The 17,236-nt window shown below is 41.8% G+C and overlaps 1 protein-coding gene across 25 annotated transcripts in view; it reads right to left on the bottom strand.

Annotated features, from left to right (window-relative positions):
- MACF1 (microtubule actin crosslinking factor 1) overlaps nucleotides 1-17,236 on the bottom strand; it is a 339,001-nt gene that overhangs the window by 134,165 nt on the left and 187,600 nt on the right. For all 25 annotated transcript variants that reach the window (XM_043878610.1, XM_043878618.1, XM_043878625.1 and 22 more), the window contains 11 exons: nucleotides 16,794-16,919; nucleotides 14,176-14,328; nucleotides 12,324-12,478; nucleotides 11,829-11,955; nucleotides 11,238-11,421; nucleotides 9,648-9,817; nucleotides 4,454-4,632; nucleotides 3,635-3,773; nucleotides 2,788-2,981; nucleotides 1,632-1,794; nucleotides 776-859 (listed from right to left, as the gene is read on the bottom strand). In XM_043878610.1, the coding sequence (XP_043734545.1) occupies nucleotides 776-859; nucleotides 1,632-1,794; nucleotides 2,788-2,981; nucleotides 3,635-3,773; nucleotides 4,454-4,632; nucleotides 9,648-9,817; nucleotides 11,238-11,421; nucleotides 11,829-11,955; nucleotides 12,324-12,478; nucleotides 14,176-14,328; nucleotides 16,794-16,919 (1,674 nt within the window). The remainder of the gene's footprint in view (nucleotides 1-775; nucleotides 860-1,631; nucleotides 1,795-2,787; nucleotides 2,982-3,634; nucleotides 3,774-4,453; nucleotides 4,633-9,647; nucleotides 9,818-11,237; nucleotides 11,422-11,828; nucleotides 11,956-12,323; nucleotides 12,479-14,175; nucleotides 14,329-16,793; nucleotides 16,920-17,236) is intronic.

A 17,236-nucleotide genomic window follows, 5' to 3' on the forward strand; every position in this document is an offset into this window, starting at 1 on the left:
ATGTTTCCGCTATGGCAAGGTACACATTTCCCTCACATTTTGGTATCGCTAAAATTGGAAAATGTCTCACTTGGCATTTGCATCATTGGTGGAGTTTCCCCCTTTCAGGCAGTACGTAAAGTAACGTGGCTCATAATCAACAGTGTCTGAGGTTCCGTGACATGTGGTATGTTCTTACAAAGTGAGTCTGGCTACTGTGTGGGAAAAGAGCCTGAGCGGGCGGGAGCAGAAGTGAGAGAGCAGCGCAGAGCACTGGCGCAGCTCCAGAAGGTTCTTCACTGAGATGTGAACCTGGGAGAGGGGGGTGGGAGGGGCGGTGAGGGGTAGTCAGATCTGGGAAACACGGCAAGACGGACCCGACTAGTTCCCAGACTGCTATTAAACATAAAATTTAAGGTGAAGAGAAGAGTGAAGAATGACTCTGGGCTTTTTTTGCCTCAGCAGTAAGGAAAATGAGGACACTATTTCCTGAGATATGCAAGACAGTGAGAAGCGTGTTGAGAAGAAAACCCAAACATTCTGTTTTTCACATGGCAAGTTTGAGAGGCCTGTCATTCATCCATTCAGGAGTCAAATGGAGACTCCTTGAAACTCATTTCTTGTCTGGTACCTCTCTGAGCATCCCCAAATATGTGCCATGACAAACACACACCTGCATTAACTTAAAGATGGAGCAGAAGAGATCTGCTTGCTTGTCTAAAAACAAACCCTCCAGTGACACACAGATCTTCAAGCTAGAGACTATTTATGTTATTTTTAGGACTGGCAGCATTACCTTTACAGTGGTGGAATATTGCTGGGAAAATTTTTGACACTGGTCCAGTTTTGTCTGATTTTTCTCAATTTCTGCAAACAGCTCCTAGGAACCAAAACATCACAACATTTTATAATTGTCATTATCATCACTGAAACAGGTGAGCATTTATTATGTTCTAATGCAGCGTTTTCAAACCTTAGCTGTGTCCGAATCACCTAGAACACTGGATAAATCATAGATTGCTGGGTCCCACTTCCAGAGTGTCTGACTCGATAGATTTGGGTTTGAGTCTGAGAACTCTCATTTCTAACATGTTCCCAAGTGATGCTGAAGCTGCTACTTTGGCTGTCAACACTTTGAAAATCACTGTTCTAAGTAATTTACATGTATCATTTCATTTAATCCTAACTACAAAAACCTTAAGAGGGCAGTTGAACAAATAATGGACTATATGCATTTTACTGCTGAGGGAAGCAGAATACTAACAGATTAAGCAACTGGTTCAAGTTCTCATAGTAAGTAAGGGAGCCAAAAAAAAAAAAAAAAATCCCTCAAAATACCAACATATAAAAACAGTTTTGAATGAAATAATTTTCTTCAACTTACAGCTTCCCTGGGTTTTCATTTCCTATATTCTAATCCTAGCAAAACAAGATGCAATATTGACCCTCTAGTGCTTTCAATATATACTCAGGGGAACTCAGGATTGGAAGGGGCCTTCCAATCTTGGAAGACCCTAATGCAAAACCAGTATCTAGTGACCATTCTGCTTGAACCCTTTTCAGAAGAGGCTCAGGATGTTTTGATATCAGGGGGGAAGTTAACTGCTAGTTGCTTCCCCCTGTGACTTCCACTGGGCCATGGCCACACCCACCGTCTGCTGGCTGAGCTGCTCGGAGAGTACTCTGCTGTCCTCAGCCTGGCCTGGCTTCATCATTTCCTGCTGGGCAGTGGTTTCCTCAATCCATTTGATGAGAGTTCCATGGCAGGCTCGGTAATCTCCCAGGACTTCCTGGATGCTTTCTAGCTCAGATTGGCTGCAGAAGCAAAGGGAAATTGCTATCAGATATCTTGGTCTAAATACAACTAAGTAAACAAGGCAATTCCCTCTTTAGCCCAGCCACGCCTCCAGCTGAGCTTGACCACGAGGAATACATCTTTATTTTGAGGGAAGAGCAATGCAGCACTGAGAGCCATGCATACTCCCAGTACTCTGTGGGGAGAAGGGAGTAGAAAGCAGGCGTGCCCTGCGGACCTGCAAACTGCTTTGAAGCCTGGCATCCCGTGATAATCCTTGTCAATTTTTTCACCTATGTTGCCAAGGATTACTGGGGTTGCCAATAAGGTAGTACTGCCTGCACACTTTGGTCTCCTGGCGATAGAGGACCTGTCAAGAGTACACAGCCATGATTTATGACTCACTGGTTTCTTGGGGAGAAAAGTAGGGGTAGAGTGGGTGAAAAAGAGTAGTTGCTCTTAATTCCAGTAACAGCTTCTTATACCACTTTTGTTAGTCTAACTAGCTTTGGGATAATAATTCATTTATAGAGAATTAATCCAAACTTACATGAATCTCTATCACCCCTCTCCCTATATATTTTCCTAACTAACCTGGTCTCAGATAGGTGGTTTTCTGTCTTTCCTATTCAAATCAGTCATCAAAAGCAGAACCTCAAGTAACAGATAAAAACACTAAATTAGCAAATGAAAAGGAAGCAAGAAATTCTGCAAAGCCCCACTATGAGTATGACTCATATTAAGTATCAAAGCTAGGGAATTCTCTGGTGGTCCAGTGGTTAAGGCTCCGTGCTACCACTGCAGGGGATGCAGGCGTTCCCTGGTCAGTGAGTGTATGCTTATTTAAAGGAGGAATCAGTCAGGATGGGGCAGAAATTAAGTGACAGTATACATTCTGGACAACATTCTGACCAATCTCTGCCTTTAAATAAGCATACACAGAAATAACTGTATTTTCATTTAAAACCTAGTTTCTGAACCCTAGAGAAGAAAAGGGTGGGGCTGTCACTCACCGGGTCTCGAGCTGGGCAATGACCCGGTGCCAACGGTCCTGTAGCTGGGAGCCTTTTTCCTGACAGCGCTCCAGATCCAGGTTCCGCTCTGGGGTCAGACGGCTCAGCTGCTCTGCCACCACCTTGGCCTTGCCAATTTCCTCATCCAGGACTGAAAACACTGAATTCTTGTCCTTCGCATCACTAAGCCAGTGCTATAAAAGCACAAGCAGAGCAACAGGTTAAATATATTCCATGCTAAAAAGGACTCAGACTAAGGAACAAAACAAGTTCATTGTCTACAGCTGGCTCCATGTTACATCTGTGATTCAGAACCAGACTCTGCAGTGTTTGTGCCAGAAATGCCTCCATAGTGCTGAGGCACACTAGGCAGCCAGTGGAGAAAAGTGCAAGAACGAGTGTTTGAAACCTGACTCCACCACTTATAAGCTATGAAACCATGACAAGCCACTTAGCCAATCTGAATCTTGGTATTCTATCTGCACACAGAGGTAAAATTCCCTCCTCTAGCCACCTCACAGAGTTGCTTGTGAGCATCAAAGGAGGTAAGAGCTAAGTGATTTACAAACTTACAACATAACCATTGATTGTATCCAATTAAACTATGACTTTACTGGGGAGAAAAGGGAAAAAATAAATAGAAAAGCATGGTCCTTTATCTCCCTTTTGTAGTTAGATATATGTCTCAATCCTCTCTTCTTTGGACCCACATAAAAAGACATTAAATATAATATTCTGCCTAATTCGAATGCAAACTTTAATCAGTGGCATGCCATCCAAAACTGCATTTCTCTGCTAACCCCAAGCAATGAGTATGTTGTCAAACTAGGAACTAGGAGAAACCAACCCGTAATGTAGACCGATGGGACTCCAGAGCTGAGAGATCTGCTGGCACTGCTTCTTCTTGACTCAGCTTGATTTCATAACCTTTGACTAAGAGTTCGGCATCCTGGATGCTACGCACTATAACATCAATTGTCTTCAGCCTGTGAGGATAAAATCACTTCCATTAATACATGCATTTTAAGAGCTGGGCTTCGGACCTGGAGCACTACCAAGAGATTCACCAATGTAACTGTCAAAATCAACTTCATCATTACTAAATGATGACAGGGTTTCATAAAAACAAGCATAATATATGTACTGCCAATTTAAGTCAATTAAAATATAGTTTGGGGGACACTGGGACACACAACACATGCGTACACATGGTTGAGGTCTCACAAGAAAATAGGCTTGAGGACAGAAACCCACTCAAAACCATGAAGACTCTAAGATCTCCTCAAGGTCATAGGCAGGGATGTGTGGGTAGAGGGAAGACCCTCAAAGCCTAATACTCAGTTGAGATAAAAATTTTTCTTTCTTTAGTGTCCCTTTCTCTGTTTTAAAAAGAAGTATCTAATCAAAGAGAAATGAGATTCGAAATAGTCATAAAACTGCAAATAAACTCCCCTTCTCCCCTTCTGTATTCCCAGCATTTGATCATTGCAGCTCACATGAACCCACTCCATGTTATTTTGAACTAAAGCCAAGGTCTCTTTTTATGAGTACAAGCTCTTCAAGACCTGCAATCTCCCTGAATTGTTCATGAAACATTCCAGGTACATTTTTCCCCCCATCTGAATGGCAAACATTGCCCTCTTGACCCAAATTCTCACTCACTCACTTGTTTAAATAGACAGTGGAGAGACCATACACATGGTCCATTTTTTCCACCAGCAGATTGAGTTCTGAGCGCAGAGTTGGGACACTGGAACCAGATGGGGACTGATGGAGAAAGCTGTTGCATTTCACGGAAACAGCATCCAAGTCTGCCCTCAATTGCTGCAGATCCTCTTGGGTGTGCTATCAGGAACAAGACATACAACAAACACAGAGACAGAATTAAACCAAGAAGTTATCAAGAAGTTCTAGTTCAGAACAGCAAAATATCAGAAACAGACCAAATGTCATATATAGAAGAATGATGGAATAAACCAGGCAACAGCAATGAAGGCAGAGCAGGGCAAAGAATACAAACACATAAATTCTGAACACAGAATTGACTACAGACATACCTTCAGTATAAAGACAAAAAGAATTACATTAAACTCAGGATAGTAGGTTTGCTTTTTGTAATCCTATGAGTTAGCAGTACTGAAACTATTATCTGTACATGTTAGAATTGAGCAATAAGTAAATTTACACTATGGATAATGTAAAGGAGGTTTTTCAGTCTGGGGGAAGGGAGTTACAAATATGGAAGAAAAGAGAGGTTAGAATAAGCCCTGAGGTATTGGGTTGGAGCAGGATGGAGAGAGATATATACAAATATTTGTGGTCACATGTATGCTCTATCTGCTGAGCAGGCCTAAAGTAGATAGCCCAACAGAAATGAGCACAGTCAGCACCCAATCTAGGTTCCTAAATAAAGGAACCTAAAGAAAGCAAGACTCCTTGGAGAGACACTAATCCTAGCGTTGGGGCTGGTAAAAGCAAGAGGAAGCAGGAATTGTTGAGGTGGGAGGTGCTCCAGAAAGGGCAACCATGGGTGCTCCCTGGTGGTCTGGTGGTTAGGACTCTGCACGTCCACTGCAGGGAGCACAGACTGCATCCCTGATCAGGGAACTAAGATCCTTCAAGCCACACAGTGAAGTAAAAAAAACAAAACCAAAACAAGGCGCTTATTAGGTCAACTAAAGAAATTTCAGTTAAGGTCTTAGTAACAGTAATATATTCAAGATCAGTGTTCATTAATCACTGTCCCGTGGTTATGCAGGAGACTATCCTTGTTTGTCGAAGTACATAGGGGTAAAGGAGCACTATGTCTGGAAGTTACTCTCCAAAAAAATATTATTATTATTTGTGTATATATGTAGAAGAAAATGATGAAGCAAATGTAGAAAAATGGTAACATTTTTGGAATCCAGGTGAAGGCTATATGAGAATAAAAACTTTTCTATATCTGAAACTATTTCAAAATAATTTTTCTTTAAAAAAAGAAAAGTCCTTTAGAAGAGCTCAATATTAACCTGAATTTCTTTGAATGCTCTCTTTTGCAGGGACAAATAGATTTTGAATGACTGTAGAAAAGTTAAAAAAAGAAAAAAAATTCAATATGAGAATTACAGGTTTATTTGACATGCCTCTTTTCATACTGCTTATGGGGTTCTAGAGGCAAGAATACTAGAGTGGTTTTCTACCGGCAGAAAGCGAAGAAGAACTAAAGAGCCTCTTGATGGGGTTGAAAGAGGAGAGTGAAAGATCTGGCTTAAAATTCAACATTCAAAAAACAAAGATCATGGTATCCGGTCCCATCACTTCCTGGCAAATAGATGGGGAAAAAGTGGAAACAGTGGCAGACTTTATTTTCTTGGGCTTCAGAATCACTGTGGACGGTGACTGCAGTCATGAAATTAAAAGAACTTGCTCCTTGGAAGGAAAACTATAACAAACCTAGACAGCATATTAAAAAGCAGAGACATCAGTTTGCTGACAAAGATCCATATAGTCAAAGCTACAGCTTTTCTGGTAGTCATGTACAGATGTGAGAGTTGGACCATAAAGAAGGTTGAGAGCCAAAGAATTGATGCTTTCAAACTGTGCTGCTAGAGAAGACTAGAGAATCCCTTGGATAGCAAGGAAATCAAACCAATCAATCCTAGAGGAAATCAACCCTGAATATTCATTGGTAGGACTGAAGTTGAACTGAAGCTCCAACACTTTGACCACCTGATGTAAAGAACCGACTCACTGGAAAAGACCCTGACACTGGGAAAGACTGAAGGGAGAAGGAGAAGCGGCAGCAGCAGATGAGACGGTTGGACGGCATCATCAACACAATGGACATGAGTCTGAGCAAATTCCAGGGGATAGTGAAGGACAGGGAAGCCTGGCATGCTGCAGTCCATAGGGTTGCAAAGAGTTGGAGACTGAACAGCAATGAACAATGACATGCCTCACACAGCCTCAGATCCTTTATGAGCAAAGAAAATTAAACTAGGTTCTCATTCTTCTCTTAAGGCTTAGGAATTACTGAGACAGCTGAGAAAACTCACTCCTCCGCATTAGGCATTCCTTTCCATTTCCTTTAAGCCCCTATATCAAATCTAATATTCTTCACAGAACTCTCTTGTCATACCCCAAGTAGGAATGTTCCAGCAACACTCTACATTCATACAGCAATGTTTGCTTGGAAATCTGGAGGTACACTAGGTATTCTCTAATGACATCTCTTATACTGAAATCTCTAACTGTGACTTTAACCTTTTGCTCTTCTTTACACTATAAGCCAAAAGCAAGGACCTTTGGCTTACTTTCTTTGCATGCCCCCCAAAACTTAATAAAGCAATTAATATTTGCTGCTTTTACATCAAGAATATCACCTTACATTTTTATAGCATTTTACTTTTCCAGGAAGCTCATGGCATGTACTGTATCCCTTAATTTTCAAAACTTCTGTGACTCATATAGTTCAGTTCAGTTCAGTCGCTCAGTCGTGTCTGACTTATTGCGACCCTATGAACTGTAGCACGCTTCCCTGTCCATCACCAACTCCCGGAGCCTGCTCAAATCATGTCCATCACGTTGGTGATGCCATCCAACCATCTCATCCTCTGTCATCCTCTTCTCCTTCTGCCTTCAATCTTTCCCAGCTTCAGGGTCTTTTCCAATAAGTCTGTTGTTCGCATCAGGTAGCCAAACTATCGGGAGTTTCAGCTTCAGCATCAGTCCTTCCAATGAATATTCAGGACTGATTTCCTTTAGGATGGACTGGTTGGATCTCCTTGCAGTCCAAAGGACTCTCAGGAGTCTTCTCCAACACCACAGTTCAAAAGCATCAATTCTTCTGTGCTCAGCATTGTTTAGAGTCCACTCTCACATCCATACATGACTACTAGAAAAACCATAGTTTTGACTAGATAGATCTTTGTTGGTAAAGTAATGTCACTGCTTTTTAATATGCTGTCTAGATTGGTCATAACTTTTCCTCTAAGGAGTAAGTGTCTTTTAATTTCATGGCTGCAGTCACCATCTGCAGTGATTTTGGAGCCCCAAAAAATAAAGCCTGTCACTGTTTCCATTGTTTCCCCACCTATTTGTCATGAAGTGATGGGAACAGATGCCATGATCTTAGCTCTCTGAATGCTGAGTTTTAAGCCAACTTTTTCACTCTCCTCTTTCATTTTCATCAAGAGGCTCTTTAGTTCTTCACTTTCTGCCATAAGGGTGGTGTCATCTGCATATATGAGGTTACGATATTTCTCCCGGCAATCTTGATTTCAGCTTGTGCTTCCTCCGGCCCAGCATTTCACATGATGTACTCTGCATACAAGTTAAATAAGAAGGGTGACAATATACAGCCTTGATGTACTCCTTTCCCGATTTGGAACCAGGCTGTTGTTCCATGTCCAGTTCTAACTGTTGCTTCTTGACCTGCATACAGGTTTCTCAAGAGGCAGGTCAGGTGGTCTGGTAGTCCCATCTCTTAATTTTCCACAGTTTCCTGTGATCCACACAGTCAAAGGCTTTGGCACAGTCAATAAAGCAGAAGTAGATGTTTTTCTGGAACTCTCTCACTTTTTCGATGATCCAACGGATGTTGGCAATTTGATCTCTGGTTCCTCTGCCTTATCTAAATCCAGCTTGAACATCTGGAAGTTCATGGTTCATGTACTGTAGAAGCTTGGCTTAGAGAATTTTGAGCATTACTTTACTAGCGTGTGAGATGAGTGCAATTGTGCAGTAGTTTGAGCATTTTTTGGCATTGCCTTTCTTTGGGATTGGAATGAAACTGATCTTTTCCAGTCCTGTGGCCACTGCTGAGTTTTCCCGATTGGTTGGCATATTGAGTGCAGCACTTTCACAGCATCATCTTTCAGGATGTGAAATAGCTCCACTGGAATTCCATCACCTCCACTAGCTTTGTTCGTAGTCATGCTTCCTAAGGCCCACTTGACTTCGCATTATAGGAGGTATGGCTCTAGGTGAGTGATCACATGATCGTGATTATCTGGGTCATGAACATCTTTTTTGTACAGTTCTTCTGTGTATTCTTGCCACCTCTTCTTCATATCTTCAGCTTCTGTTAGGTCCATACCATTTCTGTCCTTTATTGTGCCCATCTTTGCATGAAATATTCCCTTGGTATCTTAATTTTCTTGAAGAGATCTCTAGTCCTTCCCAGTCTATTGTTTTCCTCTATTTCTTTGCATTGATCGCTGAGGAGGCTTTCTTATCTCTCCTTGCTGTTCTTTGGAACTCTGCATTCAAATGGGTATATACTTTCTCCTTTGCCTTTAGCTTCTCTTCTTTTCTCAGCTATTTGTAAGGCCTCCTTAGACAATCATGTTGCCTTTTTGCATTTCTTTTTCTTGGCAATAGTTTTGATTACTGCCTCCTGTACAATGTCACAGATCTCCATCTACAGTTCTTCTACGGATGGAGATTCATACTATCTCCATTTTTTAAGAAAGGAAACTAAGGATGAAAAGTAATTTGCACAGGGGTTTTCCCTGGCAATCCAGTGGTTATGCCTTTGCCTTCCATTGCAGGGGGCTGTGGGCTGGATCCCTTGTTGGGGAGCTAAGATCCCACATGCCTCATGGTCAGAAGACCAAAACATAAAACAGAAGCAATACTGTAACAAATTCAACAAAGACTTAGAAAGGAAAGGTCCACATCAAAAACATCTTCAAAAAAAAGAAAAGAATTTGCTCAAAGTCACAGAGAAAAGTGTACATCAGAGCCCATGCTATTTGTGGAGTCACATGACTGACAGTAACCATGTCACAGAATATAACATACATGTAAGGGACAGAGTGGAAAGTAGCAGCTCTACTGAGCAGTCTTAGAGCACCCACCTTGCTCTATATGCTTACCTCTTGTTCTGCGATCCTTAACGCATTGTCTTGCCGAGCATCTTTGTCAGTCCTAGAGCTGGCAGGAGACTGAATTCGATGGATTAGCCTCTGTTCACACTCCTCCAGGCGCAGCCGAATATTCTTCAGCTCTGAAATGTACATCTTGGCCACAGTTTCCTCTTTGTCCTCTGTGAAGGCACAAGCACAGAAGACCATTAAGCACTACAACAGAGATCAGCAAACCTGGAAAAAACAGATTTACCCTGAAACAGTGTACCATTGGATCTACCAAAGCTGATACTCCATGAATGAAAGCAAGGCCTTATATGGGGAACCTTCTGCTTGTTCCCAAATTCCCTGCATTATATACTGATCTTTAAGGTCCAAATGCAGGTCAGGAAGCAACAGTTAGAACTGGACATGGGACAACAGACTGGTTCCAAATAGGGAAAGGAGTACGGCAAAGCTGTTTATTGTCACCCTGCTTATTTAACTTATATGCAGAGTACATCATGAGAAACGCTGGGCTGGAGGAAGCAAAGCTGGAATCATGATTGCTGGGAGAAATATCAATAACCTCAGATATGCAGATGACACCACCCTTATGGCAGAAAGTGAAGAAGAACTAAAGAGCCTCTTGATGAAAATGAAAGAGGAGAGTGAAAAAGTTGGCTTAAAACTCAACATTCAAAAAACTAAGATCATGGCATCTGTTCCCATCACTTCATGGCAAATAAATGGGGAAACAGTGGAAACAGTGGCTGACTTTATTTTTCTGGGCTCCAAAATCACTGCAGATGGTGACTGCAGCCATGAAATTAAAAGATATTTACTCTTTGGAAGGAAAGTTATGACCAATCTAGACAGAATATTAAAAAGCAGAGACATTACTTTGCCAACAAAAGTCCATCTAGTCAAGGTTATGGTTTTTCCAGTAGTCATGTATGGATGTGAGAGTTGGACTAAAAAGAAAGCTGAGCACTGAAGTATTGATGCTTTTTAACTGTGGTGTTGGAGAAGACTCTTGAGAGTCCCTTGGACTGCAAGGAGATCCAACCAGTCCCTCCTAAAGATCAGTCCTGGGTATTCATTGGTAGGACTGATGTTGATGCTGAAACTCCAATACTTTGGCCACCTCATGCAAAGAGCTGACTTACTGGAAAAGACCCTGATGCTGGGAAAGATTGAGGGCAGGAGAAGGGGACAACAGAAGATGAGATGGTTGGATGGCATCACCAACTCAATGGACATGGGTTTGGGTGGACTCCGGGAGTTGGTGATGGACAGGGAGGCCTGGCGTGCTGCAGTTCATGGGGTTGTGAAGAGTTGGACACGACTGAGTGACTGAACTGAAGGTCCAAATACATAATTTCCACAAGAAAACAGGATAGGTTTATTAGCAATAATGAATAAAATACAGCCTTTTCTTCCACGATCTGATTTTGAGAATTCAGCTCTATGAGTTATTTGCTATCTCAAGATTTTCTAGCAATGCAAGTGGTAAAAAGGTGGTGATGATACTTTCTAGTTTATATGAAGGGTCGGGTCGAGCAGCACCTTTCAGGGCTCTCATTCCACCTTTCCTCTCCCTCTTCCCAAGGCACACACCGTTCTCCATGGACTTTATCAGGTGCTGGAAATGGGTTTTACACGCCTCCACCTCCTCTTCCAAGCGAAGACGGTCAGCCACTGAGAAGAGGGCCGAATCACGACTCTCCTGCAGAAAGTCTTCATAGTGGGCCTGCAGATTCTTCATAACCTGGTGGTACTCCCCAGGTGCTGAGGAGCGGAGCTGCAGAGAAAAAAAACAGTGGACATTTCAATGGAATGGAAATGTAATACAAAATAGTGCACCAACCATATTTATAAACATGTTTATTTTTCACAAATTGAATTTGTGCATGAAATCAGCATTCGGATCAAGAAGCAGGACATTATGAGCATCTCAGAAGCAGTCTGTGCCCTCTAGGATGTATACCTTAATGATGGCCAATACACCAGTGTTCCCCTATTCCTCACATTTATCCAAAAGGTTTTCGTTTCTAAGGTCCTCAAGCCCCTAACCCTGAAACAGTATCCCTGACTTCATTTCCCACCAACTGGGTAAGCAGGGGTCTCACAGTAATAGAAAAAACTTCCTGCTGAAAAAATAAAACTTGCCAATAGGCTATAAGCCTGGGTTAAAACTTTCATAATTACCTTTTCCAGATTCCAGGTCTTTACAAGGTCAAGGTCCTTCCTCAGATAGTTCCAGGAGATAAGGCTTTTGGTATTGACATGTAGTTGATGCCAAAGGGCCATCACCTTCTGATAAGATTGCTCCACCCTACAAACAACACAAAACCTGGCTATAGCTTTTCTAAGGCCTGAGATCTTCTAAGGGAAAAAATGTGATTGTCTCAGCAGAACTGAGCAGAGAAAGGCAACAAGTCAAATATTAACAACACAGGAATGTTTAGACCTAAATTAATTGATACCCTCAAGCAGATATTTAGTCATCTCATGAATGTTATGTGAATATACTGATAATATAATTATGAGAAGTCAGAGTGGAAAAGCAATGACAGACAAAAGATAGACAAAATAACTCCATTTGAAATTGTTTAAAAATCACAACAATGCTTGGAAAGCAAATGTAGATTCATCCCTCCGTCGGTTCGCCCCCAAAGCACAGCGTGTCAGCTGAGCCGGTACCTGCTGGCCGTCTCCACGGCATCCTTATTGGGTGGGGGGATGAGGAAGCAGACTGACGGCACCATTGCCTCGTTCCCTGTGGGGCTGATCACTTTCCACTTGGTCCTCTGTGAGTTATCTTCCAATACACACTCATCATTCTTGCAAATAGTGATCTGAAGAGACAAATTTACAAGTTATTGCTAATGGATAAACAAACAACCTAGTACTACCTGGTGCCTGATCCCAAGGCTATGAAATCCTTAAAGAAAAATCATTTTGGAGATCTTTATCACCTAGGGAAACTTTCTGCTTTTGACAAAAAGATAATGTATATAAATACACAACCCAGAGATGGTTGCAACATGAAAGAAATAAATGAAGCAAGTGTTTATTAAATGCCTGTTACAAGCCGAGTAACTCAGATACGACAGTTATATGGAGACTGTAAGAGCTCCAAGAGCAATCTCTCTGTATCCACAATGAACACGGCAAAAATTAAAGGGACATAATACAACTCTGCTTTTGTGATACTTCCACATCCTCCCTTCCTGTCACCCCACTCAAATCCCTGAAATGTTTAAGCATTTGAAATCATCAGCTCTTTCTCTTGGGAGACAGGTAACCAGTATTACTGGTTTCTGTCTAATTTATAGACAGAAATATTGAGACAAAGGGAAGCACAGGAAGAAGTCATTCGTTCTTTGGTGTAACACATATTTACTGAGCCTACTATGTGCTTGGAAGTTTGCCAGGCACTAGGGATACATATGCCACACATTCTGATGTGCTACTTGGTTACAAAACTGGGTGACACACTCGGTTTACCAGGGGATGCATGGAAGGCAAAAGACCCGGTCTTCATTAGAGGGGTAAGAGGTTATTCCAAGACTCTGAAGCCACATTAAGGAATTCAGACTTTCTGAAAAGAAATGGGGAAACTTCCCTGGTATTCCAGTGGTTAAGACATTGTCTTCCAATGCAGAGAGAGAGCAGGTTCAATCCCTGGTCAGGATTGGAGCTAAGAGGCCACATGCCTCGTGGCCAAACAACCAAAACATGAAACAGAAAAAAATACTGCAACAAATTCAATAAAGACTTTAAAAGTGGTCCATGTGGAAATAAAAATCTTAAAAAAGAAAATAAATAAGAACAAATGGAGAATTCTTGTAGGACTTATTCAGGGGAGTGATTTTTTTTTTTTTAAGATCATGCTGGTGGTAGGATAAAGAATACATTGAATGGGAGGCTGATGCAATAATCCAAGTGGGTCTGATTTAGGTAGATGCAGCAGGGATAGAAAGAAGAATACTTGAGGAATATTTGTGTGTGTGTGTGTATATATGTGTGTGCTCAAGTTGTGTCCGACTCTTTGTGATCTCATGGACTGTAGCTGCCAGGCTCCTCTGTCCATGGGATTTTCCAGGCAAGAATATTGGAGCGGGTTGCCATTTCCGACTCCAGGGGATCTTCCTGGCCCAGGGATTGAACCCATGTCTCCTGCATTGGCAGGCAGGTTCTTTACCACCGCGCCACCTGGGAAGCGCAGTGAGGGGTGTTTCTTTACAAATGCTAACTTGGTAATCCTACCAGCTGTACGAAAAGAAGAGAGGAGTCATGGATCTCTCTGGGGTGCTAAAACCCCCATTTCTATCCACTCTTAGGCACCTGGGTAGATAACGATGTCGGTTACTGAGGCAGGGAGCAGGTCGGTTGTAGAGTTGAGGCTAAGGTTTTTAACGATAGCTCTGAGCACGTTTAGTTCTAACAGAACTCTTGTCATTTGACCTTCCTTACTCTCCTAACGCTAACTGAAGGCTCCCTTCTCCCTCATTTCCTTTTGGAGCAGGAGGCACCCTCTCCGCCTCCTCACCTCGATCTGCCTGTAGTCACAGATGGCCTTCACGGAAATGGTGCTCTTTAGCATGTGGTCAGGACTACGTGGCTTTAGCTGAACAATGGATTTTGATCTCCCAACAAGACTGGCAACGGAACTCTTGGATTGTATAAGCTGCTCCTTTTCATCCTACAAAATGAGAAGAAAACCAAAGAGACATTAATGTAGCTCCTTGGGAGACTGAGTCAACAAAGAAAACTGAGTGCTCCACTCCCTCTGAGAACGTCACTTCTCGGTTAAGTAGGGATCCTTGGTGGAGCCATCTTAGAAACACAGGGATAAAGAAGACAGGAGAAGATGCTTCTGTCTGCAACCAAGTGCATTTATACTCAAATTTTGCAGCTTTCTCCCTGTGCAGTTTTCAATGAACCATAAAGCCACATGCAAAAGCAAATAATAAATAAATAAAACAAAAAAGAATTTCTAGCTGCCAAATACAGCTAACAAAGGATTTTGCCAAATAAGGTTCAGAGAACATGGAAGTTAAAAACAATGATAATAACTAGGTTGTGGTTGTTATTATTATAATTCAATTTCTCACTGACAGAAGCCAGCTCTTGCCTCTCTGCTTAGGAGAAGTTAGAGTTATGCTCTTTCTTTTCGTTTTTAAATAATGTTATCTCCCAAGCTCTATTAGAAATATTTTACTTTCTTAGATTGAACCAAACTTTCTAGAGAAAGATCTTAGCTCTTCAACCAACAACCTATAAATTAAAGTTGTTGGTGAAGGTACTGTGATAAACAATTTAGGGTTTACCTTTTGGAGTCTTGCTGTGCTGTATTTATATAAATTTGATTGATTTGAAAGAGATCTCATGCAAAATTCAAACTCTCAAGTCTCTGCAAACCCAATTTTCTTAAAAACTAATGAACTTCTTGTCAACAAAATTGGTAGCAATCTACTACCAATTCCATTAGAGAGTAAAAGACAACCTTTATCTATTAGCTAGGATGTTTTGAGCTCATTTTGATGTATTAAAAAGTCCCCAGAAGAGGGCTTTCTTGGGATGAAGTAGATGTGATGAGGGTAAAGAGTTAATAATGTTAAGAAATGCCATTAAAGAATTAAGAATATGCAAGTAGAGAAAAAGAAATGCTTAAACAAACTACCTGTGCCTGTCCCCGGGAGCATGATTGGAAGAAATACAACTTTAACTTATTAGTTAAGAGAGAGGAATGGAATATGTCAGGGAGACAGCCACATTGTTCCATTCTTGAGAGCTGGTCTACCCATTTCAGTTTCCTTGCAATAAAGATGTCAATTTCTGTCTAACCCACAGCCAAACATCTCAAGCTCCAGAGACCAAGTGCTCAGCGTGGTACAAGGTCTGAAAAGAACCAGAAGCCATGACAGATGCTCCCGAACCTGACGGACAAGCAGCGGAGCAGACCCAGGTGACTCCATGCCCCGATGACGCCGCCAACTCGATGCCCCTGACCTGGAGAGGAGGGAGCAGAGCAGCGACCCTCGAGAAGAGGAGATAGCACAACACCTGCAGAGGAGTTACCCTACGACAGGAAGGTACTCTGTGGGAGGGAGGAGATAATAGCCAAGGATTATTATATTCCTCCTTCATACCTGATGTGCCTCCGAGAGAGACATTCTAGAGACATCGGAAAAGTCAGGTCTTTACCCTTCATTCCAAGTTAATTCAGTTCACAAATTATTTGCTCAGGTGAAACCACTGAGCCTAAATTCATTCATAGCTTTACAATACCTGAAAGTATTTTTTTTTTCCATCAATTAATGTTCAAAAATTCCCAAGTCTCACCCATGCAAAAAAAAAGAAAAAGAAAATGACACTGTTTTGGGTTATTCTGGTTCTCTTACTTATAACTTGTTACTGAAATGTGAGACTCCCCTTGGCTTCTCACAGAGGAAAAGTAATTTCCCTATTAAATACATATTTCCATCTTAATTTGAGATGTAGTTTGAGCCCCATCTTGTCAACTATATAATATATGCTTAGTAAGTAATCTGCTGCTGACTTTTACTACTGACACCACTGAAGGAATAGTTCATTGTATAACATAAACTTGATTTGGATTAAATCCTGCATGCAAAACTATTTTTAAAATACTGCTACACAAATAAACTGGATAGATACTGTATTACATCTAAATAAGATATTAATGTTTCAAATATCTCATTGTTACCAAAAGAAAATTTCCAAAGGAGGAAAAAAGTGGCTCAGGTCTAGTTCATTGGTATTTTAATTCTCTTTGCACGAGAGAGTGAAAAAGAATTTGGTGTCAGCTAATCCCATCAACCCCATTTTTCATGCTCTACACCCCATCTTTGGCTCCAACTACTGAATTAGAATAGGAACAATGCAAAGAAACAGTGATGAACACCATGTGGCCAGGGGGACCTGGCTAGGCCCTTCACTGCAGGAGCATACCCAAAAGACTCTTATTAGCAACTTCTTTAAGAAAAGAGAAAAAGAACCACATTGATTAAACTCCAATCGAATGTGAGCCAAACTTTACAGCAATGACCCGCAGCCCTGGCGCTTTCAAGGATATGAACAGCAGCAGCTGACAGGGTTTACCCTGCTTCCCAGAAGCAGTCATCCCACTGATGCAACACCCACCATGGAGTCCTGCAGCAGGTCCTCCAGGCGGGATAAGCTGGTGCTGTGGTCGCAGGAATACTTCCGTTTGATGGAATCTTGGAGGTTCCTCAAGAATGACTCCAGGTCTCGAGCGTCACTGAAGAACTGCAGGGATAAGAGGGAAGGGTACCTGGTGCTCAGTGCATCATTATACCAAGATGGAGAAAGAGCAACCCGACTGTGCCGGTTGATTAGGCAGTCCTGGATCACAAAGGCCACACCAGGGAAACAGCAGGGCTGGCTGCCACGAAGTCCACTGAACCCAATACAAGAGTTAGTGTGCCTCACCCTTCAGAAACCACTGCTCTTTCTCCTTGTGTCCTGGCTGGTGACAGCACTTGACTGTCAGGTCTACTTTATGAAAAGCCTAGAGGCTGAGTGATCACGTGTTTCAATTTACTGATATGATTACAAAATGATCA

Source organism: Cervus elaphus, chromosome 20, assembly GCF_910594005.1.
Source record: "Cervus elaphus chromosome 20, mCerEla1.1, whole genome shotgun sequence".
NCBI lineage: Eukaryota > Metazoa > Chordata > Mammalia > Artiodactyla > Cervidae > Cervus > Cervus elaphus.